We start from the raw sequence: 13,324 nt of genomic DNA, 5'->3' as shown, positions 1-13,324 counted from the left end.
TCTCTCCACCAGCACGCCTTTGTTTGTGCGTTGTGATTTCAAATCCTCCCTCTATTCACCGCCGCTGTCTACTGTACTGTGCTACAACTTCGAACTCAGACTCGGACTCACTCCATCTGTCAACAAATTCCTCTTGTCCCCTGCTAGGATCTCCCATCCCTTACCCCGATATCGCTTGCCCCAGATGCCGTTCCTACCGGGTGCCAAGATACTGTTCGGATCAAGCGTATCCTTGATGCTCTCGTTGAACTTCCTGAGCGCGCCGTTGTTCCAGCTGTACGACTCGGCGACCTGGTCCGCAAACAACAAGTGGGTGCGGTATTCGCCATACCCTTCCTTGGCGGCCGCCGAGATCATCTCGCGCATTAGGCCCGTTGCTCTCCTCTTGGCGTCGGCGTCGGCACGATCGTAGACGATGTTGGCGATGTAGTGCATCTCTCGACCAGCGACGCACATTGTCGGAAACACGTCAAAGCCCCATTTCTTATGTAACTTGGCGATGGTGCTGTGGATGAGGCTGGCGTCCTTGCCCTTGGTGGGCGAGATCGGGGAAAAGAACAGGTGGGCGGCATTCGGCTGCCAGTTCAGCCAATCGAGCTCCTTCAGCGCAGGCACTCCGCTGCACACCTGGACGCGAGAATGCAGGTAGTGGTCTGCCGGTACATCTTTTGGGAATAGGAATTTGCTGCCCTTGATCTTGCCGAATTCGGCCTTGATGATTTTCAGCTGGGCGTCGATCGAAGCTGGGTCGCCGTATTGAGTGCCGTAGAAGACCCAGGACACGTCGCCGCAGGGGAGCTTGGACGCCTTTTCTCGGATGACGTCGCGTGGCATCTGACCTTTACCGCTGTACCAGAACGATCGAGGCTTGCCTGTCACGGCCAGTTCTTGGATGACATGTCGGAGTTGAGGGATATTTCCGAGTATCCTCTTCTGCGCGAGTGGCCGGATGATTTCCACAATCTGCTCAAAATCTTCTTCGCGCGGGAAGGTGATCATGTATGACTGGTGCCCAGTCTCTGGCATGAGCCAGAAGCCCATCTTGGTGATGATGCCGTAGTTGCTTTGGCTGAAAATGCCGTCGACATAGGGGCCATAAGCTGCCTGGAAGGACTGCCATGTCGGGTTGTCCGCGCCATCTTTGCCTGGCATTGCTCCCATGCCGGTGCGGAGCAGCTCGCCTGTCGGTAGCACCAGCTCCATGCCACAGTGGTTGGCGAAGTGATCACCGTAAGGTGTGTACCTGCTTCGAGTCAGAAGAGCTGCTCGGTGTGGGAGTTCATTTCACTTACCCAACACCGCGATCGATAGCGTTTCCGAGAACCGAACCACCGCCGAGATCAGGGCAATCGATCCATAGTGGGAGCTTGCGTCTCTGGATCTCCTCATACAACGCAAAATACGAAACGCCAGGCTCGACAATGCATGAGGCGTTATCAGCATCGATGTTTAGGATCTTGTTCATTCTTCGACCGAGGTCGATGACGACAGATCCGGGAACACGAGGTGCTGCACCACCATACCCGATGTTGCGGCCCATCGAAACAGGGTAAACGGGGATGTTGTGGTTGTTGGCCCATCTTACCACGGTCTGGACCTCCGCCGTGCTAGATGGATAGACTATGGCACTGCATATCAGCTCCTCTTGGTCGGCGATGTGATATGCGTCGTGAGTATTCCTGTACGATCACAGTCAGCGCCGAGAGATACCAGAGGTTGAGAAAACTCACGGGTGTTCCATATACCAGCCATCCACAAGCGGCTTGTCGTTCAGCTCGACATTTCCTTCTCCCAGAGCACCTTTGAGCTCGGTCACAGCTTGATCGAAGCTTTCCTTTGAAACGCCAGGAGGCAGGGCAGTCCTCCTCCTGGGGAAACTGTCCGGCACCGTTTTTTGAGAGAACAGCTTTGTCTTGGCCTCAACAGCTTCTTGAGAAAGCCTTGCCGGCACGCCACTGTATCTCGTCTGGAGGTCCGGGATAGATCCCTGAGCGGACGAGGCTGAGGTCGACATGATTCGAGTACGTGTTGCGATTCGCTGACCAAGGTATGCAGGCTTCGTTGGAGCGTCCTGGATAAATGCCCAAACCCCGATGATATTTCTGGTCACTGAAAGCTGCTGAGCTGCAACAAAATACTTTAGCCGGCAAGCGTGTTCGCCCCACGATTGAAAAGGCTGCAAACTTCGCCCAAACCGCCAGCTTGAAATATCAGTCAGCCATGTCCCTGTGTACACGGCCCGCAAACACCCCTCAATTCCCTAATCCGGGAGCTGTGAGCGAGGGGCGATGAGTGTGGAGGATGGGTATTCTCCCCGCCGCTTACTGTAGACGCGACATAAACGCTTGTCAAAATCGGACAGAGCACATCGCGATCTAGGTATGCCGCGCATCCACTTGAGCTGAGCATCGCTTGGCCGCGGTGGCAATTCCGACAGTCTGGATGCAACATGAACTGCCGTGCCTGTCGCTCTCAGCCTCGGGCCAGCATCCGAGACGACTCGAGGGCGGCTCTTCGGTTTCAGCTGTGCAGAGCATTCCCGAAAAGATCGAGGCGTGGCTTGAGCTTCCAAGAGCATCAGGGTGCGTTGAAGCATTCTCCCAGCACATGCCGCAAAGCCAGCATCAGAAAGGCTCGGTCCGGGATAAATTGTCGGACATCGTGTTGTGGTGGCCACGACGTACGCATGTCCACGCGGATGCTAGACTTCGCAGCGAGAAGTGTTGAATCTGGTGGCCATCTCAGCCTGGTGCCGCGATATCTCGAGGCGTTTGTCTGCTCACACGCCTGTTGGCGAGTGTTCTCCCGGGTGCTTGTGATTTTGACTCGGATTTACAAGTGCAATGGAAAATGCGACCGGCAAGTAGGAATTACTCCGATCAAGTAGGTTGAGTATCCTGTTCTGCATCACCTTGAGAGGATCTTTCTCAGGTGCGCACCTTGACAGTCACTATCTGCCTCCAAAGGCATAAAGTCCAGGCTAGGACTGGATCCTCTTCCGCCTCGACTGTTCAGACTAGATTCACTCAATCCGTCGTCGTCGACTGCCATCTCTCTCTTCATGACCACGTGTGACGTGTGCGGAGGAGCCACCCCATTCGCGGGACTAGCTGTGCTGGAGGCCCGCTTCTTGTATTGGAATTTCAGCACGATCATCCTCACGAGTGTCCAGTAACTGTCGGCCGAGGTCTCGAAGCCCATGTTGCTCACGGTTGCACGGGGCAACTTCGCACGGACATCGTCCCAGAGCGTTTTCCAGTTTGTCAAGGCCGTCTTCATTGGCTCGTACACAAGATGTGGTTCCGGGGTCAATGACGTTGCCGAGATTCGATGAAGCGGGTTTCCAAAGAGGTGTTGCCAGCAGTGTGTAAAAAGAACTGTACAATAGTCAGCGCTCGTCGACTCGATCGAGGCAGAGCCTCAATAGACGTACCGTGAATGAGATAGAGCATATCCCAACTGCACAGGGTCTCATGCTGATATGCTGCCCTCAGCTCGTTAGGCTGGACAAACAGCTTTTGGAAAGCATCGATCAATTTCATGCGCGAGCGAGGGAATGCGGATCGCTGCAGCATTTCTGCATAACTCGCAAGCTGGAAAGATTCAGCATGGCAGGGCAGCTGCAGATCCAGTTCGCAATAGTTGACGCGCGGAGCGACATTGTTGAAGATACCCATCGCCGAGTCGAGCGCAAGCATGACGTTCATGGTCCTGGGACCCGTTAGTCGAGGAAGTATATAGGCAGAAGCTACCCACCGGATGCGACATTCGTTCCGTATCCAGCGCTGAAAAGCCATCTCGTCGGTCATTGCAAAGATACTTGCATGTTGTGCGGTAGGAAGGCCGAAATACCGAGCCATCTGCCATCCTTTTAGCGTGGAACGTCCGAGGAGAGTGGTTTACTTACGTTGAGAATCGTACAAAACCGTTGTCGTCTGGCTCTCCTGCGGCCTGCTAGGTTTCCAGAGAAGTACTGGACCACCACACACAGGTAGGCTCCCTGGAAAGTCTGAAAGTGATAGTTTAGAGCTTCCTCGTCCGCCATCTGCTGGTATCCATTCGTGGTAAAGTAGTCGTCCTTCACAGCTGGGAGCGAAAACATGTATTGCTCGAACAAATCCAGCAGGCTCTTCATCCAGGCAACCTTGCCCGGGTCCGAGTACATGGCGCCGAGTGCGACGCATCCCAGCACGAGAGCCTCGGGTGCAAGTGTTGGTTGAAACGTCGGCTGGTGAATTATCGGACAATGCCTGTGGTAGTTGTTGAAGAAGGAATTCAGGCAGCTGTCTATCTCCACATGTGTGAGGAGCTCGATGTTGGGAGCTAAGAGTGGCAGCTGTGGGTTCTCCGGATCTTCGGCCGCAATCTTGCTCACTGTGTTCAGCAGTAATTGCCTGATCTCGTAGGCTCGAGTCTCGAGCATCATCGCAGTGGGCGGCACTATTACAGGCCCACTGGTAATCTGCGCCATGTCATGGTGCAGCGGATACGAGCCGAACGTAAAGCTTTCGAATCCTCCAAAGAAAGAATCAAAACTGACACCTTCGAAGTCTGGCAGAGCTGCACCAGCGAAGACATCATTCTGCTCATAGTCCTCACTCCAATGTGAAGCTTCAGAGGATTCCTCCGCTTCGTTGAGGGCGGCATCATCCTCATCGACCCCTGTGCCGGAAGGCGAGTCGCGAATGGGGAATCGCGGAGCCAAGTCGCCATCCGGAGCATTGAGCAGATGATGTATCGGGATTGCATCACGGCTTTTAGGCCTCGGTCCTTCTTGTGCCGTCGACGGACTAGAAGCTGCACAGAATTAGACAGAGTACGACGGTGGCGGCGAACGCGACTTACATCGAATGCAATCCTTTCCTAGCTCCTGACAACGGGTACAGGGCGTTTCTTGGTCACATTTCGTCCTCAGCTTGACGCATGACAAGCAGGATGATCGCTTGCGACCTTTACTCTGGCCTTCGGGTACAGGCGCGCCTCCACGTTCCTTGCACCGAAACTGATGCGCTCGCAGAACGTCACTTGCGCCGAAGTTAGCGGCCGCTTACACTTCAGGTAGGGACCTTGGTACCTTCGTTTGAAGCACTTGGAACAGAAATTGCAGGTGAAGGGTCTTTGTGCGACATCTGTAATCAGAGTTAGAATGTGGGAGAGCTGAGGAAAGGGTATGGGACCACCGACGTTGCTGTTGATGGCGAAGCATATGGGCCTTCCGCACGAAAGACTTGGGACATGATGGGCAGTGAAACCGGTCCTGCCATTGATGGGCTTGATCCATCACGGCGACTGTCATTGGCAAGACGAAAGCCATGTACCTTCAGTTACAGTGAGTTGATGTTGAACCAATTACACCCCAATCGCTGCGAATGTCGTTATATCGAGGCCTGCTGCGGACATGAACATGGTATTGCTTGTAGTTGTATCATGACAGGGTGTCTAGGTATCATCGCCAGGATATTCCGGGCCATATCAGGAGGAAGCCATCATGGGCCTGAACGTGCGTGGTCTGGAGATCTGGGTCCCGGCGGCGCAAGGTTCGCAAAACTGTCCAATGCAACTTTCGGATCTGGATCGGTGATTTCCGTCAGCGTAATAGTCGGACCAGAACATATGCAGCAGCTTCTCGCACGCTTAGACGCGCACAGCACATCAAAGGCTCTGGAGAGTTCAACAGCCGTGGGGCGGGTATGAGGTGAAGAAGAAGACGGGCAAAGTGCTCCACCAGACATTGAGACTCGGCCGACGAATAGCAGTCTAACCGGACCTGTCAGGTGGTGACTTCAGCGAGATTCGGGAGCGGGGTGATCACGATTTCCAGAGCTTTGGTGTGGATGTGGATGAGGAGGAGGAGGTCGACGAGGAGGAGCGAGCATGCGACCCGATTGCCTGCGGTGGATTCTCTGCATGCCAGATGTTTTGTGGGCGCAGGTGCCACCAGTGTGGCCATTGGAGCTCTCGCTTGTGCCACGCCCCGCTAGGCTGGTTGAAGCCTAAACCGCCCGTAGCTTGCTCCTTAGGTGGCGTGAATGGGGGCGAGGGTCGCTTAACTAACTTAACTAAACCCAGACTTGTGGGTGGCTTGGCCATGCTTCCAGCAGGCGGCTTGATCTGCCTCCCCTCCGCCTTGGCTGGCTTCCTCTGCATCGTTGGCTCACACGCACTGTCACAGTCTAGAGGAGGCAAAACTCAAAAGCTTCAAATATTGTGCGCAATGGGCTGGACGGATGTCTACCTGGTGTGATAGGTCCCCGCTCTTCACACAGGTCTGTCATAGATGTACCTCGTGTTGAACGTGCGCATGGAAAGCTGCCACGCCTACCCCAGATCATGGCTCACCAATCCGAATATTCACCCAAAGCCTTATTTAGGGCGATCAGGCAATCTCCGCGGCATCCCTGATCGCGGCTGAATGTATCAAAAGGTCCACGGGGGATCTCGATTCTCGAGCATGGCGCTGCGTGGGTCGTCTGCCTGAAACATCCAGGGCAGATCAGCTACTGTAGCTGAGCAGTCGCTTGGCACTCACAACTTGACGAAGCGAGTGACCTCTGTCTCCAGGCGCTGCGTGTTCACCATTCCCGGGACGATCTCCGAGATCGTGGTCGCTCCAGCCAACGCCATATTGGTCTCAAGCTCTTTCCGCAGAATCTGCACCATCCTCCTAAAGCCCGCTTCCCCATAGCCACCAGTGAGGCTGTACAGAAATGGCCTCCCAAGCCCTACGGCACGAGCCCCTAACGCGAGAGCTTTCAAAACATCGGTCCCCCGACGAAATCCGCCATCCACAAAGATCTCCATTCGGCTATTGATCAGATGTGGCGCATATCGTCGGATCTCGAGGAGCGTTACCATTGGTGCTTGCGCCCTGGATGCCTCGAGTTAGGGCGTCCTCTCAGTGGAAGTCGACAAACACGTACGTATCTAGGGACCGACCGCCATGGTTTGACAGGACAATCCCTTCGACCCCATGGTCATAGGCCAGTACGGCATCCTCCACACTCTGAATTCCTTTAAGCACAAGAGGCAGTTTCGTTATTCGCCGGATCCATGCAACGTGATCCCAAGTCAGATGCGGATTTAAGAGACCAGAGGAGGCGACTTTGGCCACACCAGCCTTGACCTCCTCTACAACAGCGACCTGGTCACCTTCATTCATCCTGGCTTTTAGTCGTCCGTCTTGCTCACGATTCCCCAAAACCGGTGAGTCAACGGTCAACCATATTGACGTAACTCCAAGTCTCTCAACTCGGCGTATCAGAGCCTCCGCCTTTTGGGGATCTTTGTTGAGGTACAGCTGAAAGAAAATAGGCTGGTCCTTATTGACTCGGGCGCCGATGATACTCTCGATCGATAAACTGGGGCTCGAGGGTATAACCTGTATTATGCCTTCCTTCCCTGCACCACAAGCGAAGGCGCACTCTGCGTCCGGATGTGCATGCTTGGCTAGTCCGGATGGAGAGACATAGACTGGTAATGTCGTGGTCTTGCCTAAAATGGTGGTCCTGGTGTCCACTGAGCCTATATCGCGAAGGATGTGCGCCCGTAGCGTCAGCTTGCGGAATGCCCGAGCTGCTTCCTTTTGGCTGTACTCGTCGTCCGCTGCGGAAGAGTAGTACGCCCATCCCGTCGGACTGAGGTATTGCCTTGCCACAATTTCGAAGTCATTAACGCTGATCATAGCACTCAACGGCGGAAACCGAGCTTTTGGTCTCTGTTGCCGCCTATATCCATCGGTTGGTTTCGACGTCGGGATGGTGCTCGCGGCCACGGTGCCCCGAAACGCTGTAGATGGCAGGGTCTCTGCTATCAGATCTGGGCTGTGCACGCTCTCGTATTCAGCCGTCGCATCTTGTCCTGCACTTCTCAGAATGATCTGTGCACCGCCCGGATGTTCATCTAGGAAATCTGCAAAGATTCATGTTGAGACCGTAGTTGGGATTGAAACAGTGAAGTTACACACCTGTGACATCGTAGACCTTGCCGCGGATAGCGATCCAGCATGACAGTCTGTGGTTGTGATTCGCAAGCTCAGCGCTGTCCAATCTGGTCATTCTGGAGACGGGCTGTATGTAGCCGCGTCATACTTCCTTACACCTGGATCAAGGAACACTGATATTCTATGACTCTACCTACGCTTAGCTTAGCCCTCGACTGGGCATTGCGGGCGGGCCGTGGGATGGTGTCTATCGGAGAAGCTTGGCCCGACGATGCGGAGCACTCTGAACAGACACGGCAGCCCCCACGAAACCAAGTATCTAGTGGAAGCCGCCGTTCTCTCCTATCACAAAAACTGAAGCTCGCGTTCGTTGTCTTCGAAGGGCGTCAGTCTCGGCACTGCTCTTAGGCGAATTCTGCGGCATTGGATAATTATACGTCAATCAATGCCAGCGGTGTCGTGGAGCTCCTCAAGACCTGCGCACAAGTAATCGACACCGAGGTGAAGCACTGAGGGCGAAAATAAAGACTTCTTGATCGTAACAAGATGGCGCAAGATATCAGTGTGATGCTGTATGGGCTTGGCGCGTAAGGCTCCATGATGGAGGTCTGGCGTTGACATGCTGACTGGTTTTCACAAGTATCGGTTCCTTCTATGCCTTTATCTTGGAGCGTACCAAGCGTGTCCGTCTGACCGTGGTTGCTCGTTCCAACTACGAGGCCGTTAAGAAAGACGTTAGTAGTGGTGAGTCGGTTTTGAAAAGAAGCCTGTCTGATGAGATTCTCCTGGCAGGGCCTTCATATCAGAAGTGCGAACCACGGTGACCATGTCGTATATCCAGCGAAAGGTGTGGCTCGTCTTGCTCTCCATTCTCAGCAATGCTGACCTTCGACGTGCAGTGGTGAGAACGCCAGCAGAGGCGGGAGAAACTTACGATTACATTGTCTGTGCCCACAAGGCAATCAACCAAGAAGCCGCTGCAAAGCAACTGGCTCCGGCAGTCGATGAGAAGAAAACATGCATCGTGATCATCCAGAATGGAGTCGGCAACGAAGACGCGTTTCGAGAAGCATTTTCCAGGTGCGCCATCCTGAGCTGTGTGGTATGTAAAGGCCATGGTGGCTCTTGTCGTTGGCTAACGCAGTAACAGACGTGGGTCGGTGCCAGTCAAGACACTCCAGGCATTGTGAGCCACTGGAAGTCTGAAGGCACGGAGATAGGCCTCTTTCCTAACCCCAGCCTTGATGCTGCTTCCCAAAAGACCAGGCTGGATGAGTTTACATCGCTATTACACGAAGGCAAAACCCCATTCTCTGTGGAGGATAATATCCAGATCAAGCGCTGGTCCAAGGTCATTTGGAATTGTGCATGGAACTCCCTCACAACACTCACCATGCTGGATACTCATTCATGGCTGAAGTCGTCGCCTGATTCTATGCCCATGACGCGGAAGTTGATGCAGGAGGTCATCGACGTGGCGAGGGCGTGGGACATTCCTATCAAGGACGACTTGATTGATGAACTTATCGAAAAGATTCTAGCGATGCAGCCCATCGGGTCCAGCATGCAGACTGACTGTAAAATGGGACGCCCGATGGAAGTTGAAATCATTCTGGGAACTCCAGTCCGAAAGGGCAAAGAGCTCAATGTCTCGACACCAATCCTGGAGGTGTTGTATACCTTGCTGTCGGCTATCAACACCCGTATGAAGCCAGTCTAAACAATGAAGAGGAAAGGGTCACAGACCATCCGGAACTGTGTTGATTCTGCAGGTTGGTGTGGGTAGAAGAATTGAAAAGAGAGGAAACGCGCACGAACGCGTCACTTTGAGTCACGCGTGTCACGGTCGGCAACGCGTCCACAGCCCCCAGTCGGAGAATCTTTTATCCAAGCCGAGGGTTTCCCAACTTGATTGCTCGCTGCTCAAGTTCATTCGTTTCTGCAATTTCTCCCCATCACTTTCACGATTCCAGGTGGGCACAGTATGACCTGACCCCGCGAGACCGCCCTCGTAGTACGCCGTTGGCCGCGACCGTCGGCAGATCTCCGGAACAGATCCTTTGTCATGCACATGCGCTGAATTTCCTGCCTTGGTCTACGCTAATGCACTTGCCTCAAGAGGACCTTTCGCTGCGAAAAGCGGCACTTGAGCAGCACCCAGCAGCTGGCAGAACCTTCCAACGACGCATGTCTCCCATGCCGTCCTTCTGGAGCAGCAACAACCTATTCCGGAAGGTACTGCTGCGAAGCCGGCTCCCCTACCATGCCTGCGCCGTGGTTCATGGCTCCGTGTGCAGCTTTAAGGGCCTGCCGTATCCTGGTGGGGTCTCTAAGCCCATTAGAACAGCATGGCTCTTACTGGCTCTCCCTTTGCCTGAACCACAACTGAGAGTTTGGAGACTGCGCCGTTCTGTCGGAGCACTCTATCCCGATACCCCGTGGGGTGAGCGACTAGCACCATATCTAGACGTTTCATCACGACGATCATTTTGCCTTCAACCGCATGAGCTTAACACGGCTTGCTTACCTCCAGGACTTGGCAGCCCAATACTCATATAATCCCCAAAGTCGATAAAAGGCAGTACACGCACCGCCAGCCCCATGTCCCGTGGCCGTTCCTTCGCTTTCCTACACTCAGTTCCCCCTGCGTCCTCTGCAAGTCGCTTGACAAAGCTACAAAGCTCATTATGGAGGACACTGGGAAGCCCAGCGTGACATCGATGAGGGTGGAGGACGTTGGCGCTGAGGCAGTGCGCATCGAGCATTCTCACATGGTTATGCCTGAAGCACTCCTCGGCCTGTCTGAGTCAGAGCTCATCTTCCTTGGTCGCAAGGCCACTTTCAAACTGGATTGTATCATCATGCCATGCGTAGTGATTATGTACATCCTCAATTATCTCGACCGACAGGTCAGTTTTCAGGGTGAGCACTGTTGTGAATGCTGTTTCTTACGTCCTTGCAGAACATTGCGTCCGCCAAGCTTGCCAACATCGACAATGACCTTGGACTCTCCGCCGTGCAATACCAGACATCTGTTTCAATTCTTTTCTGCGGCTATATTCTATTCCAGGTGCCATCCAACATCGTTGTCGGCAAGATTCAATATCCTGCCGTCTACATTTGCGCGGCAATGGCGGTCTGGGGTGTGGTGTCAGCACTGATGGCCGCTGTGCAGAACTTCAGTGGTTTGCTGGCGTGCAGGTTCTTCCTAGGCATCGTCGAAGCTGCCTTCTTTCCAGGTACAACCCAGCACCACCATCAGCGTCCATTAACTTAGTTGCCATGCTGATATTTCCTGACTAGGGGCTCTTTATTTTCTCTCACTATTTTACAATCGCAAACAGTTTGCATTCAGGACCGCGATACTCTATTCCGGCTCGCAACTCGGCAACGCCTTTGGTGGCCTCTTTGCGATCGCGATTTTAAACTTGGACGGCCACGATGGTATTGAAGGGTGGCGCTGGGTAGGTGTAATCGATCGCTTGCAGAGCGAACTCAAGCTAAGGCACAGGCAGCTGTTTCTCATCGAAGGCGTCATGACCATTGGCATCGCTATCATTTTTGCCTTCATACTGCCCAACTCGATCCGAAAACTTCGTGGCTTCTCGCAACAGGAGAGGGAATGGGTTCTGTGGAACTTCGAGTCCGATCTGGGCCAACAGGACAACGCCAAAGAAGTCAGTGGACGGCGAGGACTCCTGATGGCGCTCCAGGACTGGAAAATGTGGTTATTCATGGCCTTGTTGACGTCGTTTTACATCTCAGCCGCCGTGACCAATTTTTTCCCCTCTGTGGTCGGCGGCCTCGGCTACTCGAGGAACAAGACATACGGACTCACGGCCCCTCCGTTTATCCTCTGCGTCATCTGTATGTTGGTCAACGGCTTCCATTCAGACAGAAAGCAAGAACGCTACCTGCACATCGTCTGTCCTCTAGCAATCACGATGGTCGCCAATATCATCGCCGTGTCGACCCTCAGCATTGGCGCACGATGTGAGTTGGAAGGGTGCACCCAAGCAAGAAATGACAGACATGAAACTAACTTTACGTTCCAGACGTGGCCATGATGTTGATGCCTGGCTCCTTCTATGCGGCTTCCATCGTCGTGCTCTCCTGGATCACAGGCAGCCTGAACCAGCCTGCAGTGAAGCGAGCCGCGGCAATCGCTACCATCAACGCCGTGGCAAACACGCCGAACATCTGGACTTCATACCTGTACCGCTCTCCGCCACGCTACGTTGTCGCCTTCATCGTCAATCTCGTCTTCGCGGGCGTAGCTATCGTCGCCGCAACAGTCATCCGCTTCTACCTCCGGCGAGAGAATGCCAGGATGGACCGCGGCGAAGACGTTGGGAAGAGCGGTCCAACCGAGGCCCAAAGAATGGCTGGGTTCAGATATATTTTGTAATGGCTGTACATGAAACATATGGCTGGCGACTTCCGCCAACAGTGGACGGGAAGTATTGAGAAGACAATCCGCGGAAGTATCTTGAGTGTAGATCGATCATGAGCGCGATGAGCATTCTCATACATGTCTCACTACAAACCTACAAGGCCTTAATCGCAACAACTCCACCCGACCCCATCACAGTCCTGCATTCTCGAACCCTGTGTAAGTATGCCGCGTACAACATGTGCCACAAAGCTCTACGTCAGTATTATGATACCAACTATTCTAGAATTCCCAGGTCTTTCGATCTGAGTCCTATCACTCAGGGACCCCATGAAAATGACCTCCTCCAGCCAGCCACTCTTGGTTAATAATTATGATACATCCTATCAAACATGCAGGACCGCTGGCAGCGGTTCGGTACATTCCTGTTTGTCGGTCACCCACCCCCGCTTCCCCGCTCCGGGAAGCCCCTGGACGGTGCGGATTGAAATCCCACGTGGAGGACCGGGTGGGGGGTGCCAGCATGACATATCCACGTCCAGGACCTGCTTTGGAGCAATTGGGTCTCCGGTCCGTGTTCACCGAATTGGCTTCCACCACGACCACCACCTCCACCGTGCCGTGGGGCCCATGGACGGGAGCACAGATCGACTAATGTAACGACGGGCTGACGTACCGTACGGCCCGTACGGCATGCCACGGAGCCCAAACTCGTCCTACGTACGCGATACACGCAAATCAACGCGTCCACAGTACAGCAGTCCAAGCACGGGATTGAGAAGACGAGCAAATTACGCGGCCGAATAGGAAGACAGGTAGGCCTTTGAACCGGATCAGGGTCTCCACGTATCGTGCGTGGAAGGAAGGACTACTACAGCACCTGGATGCTGGGTAATGAGTACTACCAATTGAGAGGAATCCCGTGCGGCACCACGAATTCAGAGAGGATCTGCAATCCGAGGCCTTTGAGGGCTAAAGACTCAGCCACGCTA

General features: G+C 54.0%; 5 protein-coding genes across 5 annotated transcripts; 2 read left to right on the top strand and 3 right to left on the bottom strand.

The window, feature by feature from the left end:
- Positions 1-81: 81 nt before the first annotated feature.
- A1O7_04033 (uncharacterized protein) lies at positions 82-2,014 on the bottom strand (the record flags this gene model as incomplete). Its single annotated transcript, XM_007758049.1, has 3 exons — positions 82-1,243; positions 1,293-1,679; positions 1,731-2,014. 3 exons carry the CDS (start codon positions 2,012-2,014, stop codon positions 82-84), a joined length of 1,833 nt encoding a protein of 610 aa, XP_007756239.1.
- Positions 2,015-2,907: 893 nt separating this feature from the next.
- A1O7_04032 (uncharacterized protein) lies at positions 2,908-4,925 on the bottom strand (the record flags this gene model as incomplete). Its single annotated transcript, XM_007758048.1, has 5 exons — positions 2,908-3,377; positions 3,434-3,711; positions 3,757-3,860; positions 3,908-4,790; positions 4,903-4,925. The coding sequence occupies 5 exons, from the start codon at positions 4,923-4,925 to the stop codon at positions 2,908-2,910; spliced, it is 1,758 nt and encodes a 585-aa protein (XP_007756238.1).
- Positions 4,926-6,525: 1,600 nt separating this feature from the next.
- On the bottom strand, positions 6,526-8,054 carry A1O7_04031 (uncharacterized protein; the record flags this gene model as incomplete). The annotated part of the gene is made up of 3 exons (XM_007758047.1): positions 6,526-6,868; positions 6,921-7,908; positions 7,964-8,054. The coding sequence occupies 3 exons, from the start codon at positions 8,052-8,054 to the stop codon at positions 6,526-6,528; spliced, it is 1,422 nt and encodes a 473-aa protein (XP_007756237.1).
- Positions 8,055-8,765: 711 nt separating this feature from the next.
- A1O7_04030 (2-dehydropantoate 2-reductase) lies at positions 8,766-9,659 on the top strand (the record flags this gene model as incomplete). Its single annotated transcript, XM_007758046.1, has 2 exons — positions 8,766-9,041; positions 9,090-9,659. The coding sequence occupies 2 exons, from the start codon at positions 8,766-8,768 to the stop codon at positions 9,657-9,659; spliced, it is 846 nt and encodes a 281-aa protein (XP_007756236.1).
- Positions 9,660-10,626: 967 nt separating this feature from the next.
- A1O7_04029 (uncharacterized protein) lies at positions 10,627-12,347 on the top strand (the record flags this gene model as incomplete). The annotated part of the gene is made up of 5 exons (XM_007758045.1): positions 10,627-10,848; positions 10,902-11,178; positions 11,243-11,403; positions 11,455-11,932; positions 11,995-12,347. The coding sequence occupies 5 exons, from the start codon at positions 10,627-10,629 to the stop codon at positions 12,345-12,347; spliced, it is 1,491 nt and encodes a 496-aa protein (XP_007756235.1).
- Between the last annotated feature and the right edge of the window lie 977 nt (positions 12,348-13,324).

Source organism: Cladophialophora yegresii (genome assembly GCF_000585515.1).
Source record: "Cladophialophora yegresii CBS 114405 chromosome Unknown aczIN-supercont1.3, whole genome shotgun sequence".
Classification (NCBI taxonomy): domain Eukaryota; kingdom Fungi; phylum Ascomycota; class Eurotiomycetes; order Chaetothyriales; family Herpotrichiellaceae; genus Cladophialophora; species Cladophialophora yegresii.
This window is presented reverse-complemented; position numbering and strand designations above follow the sequence as displayed.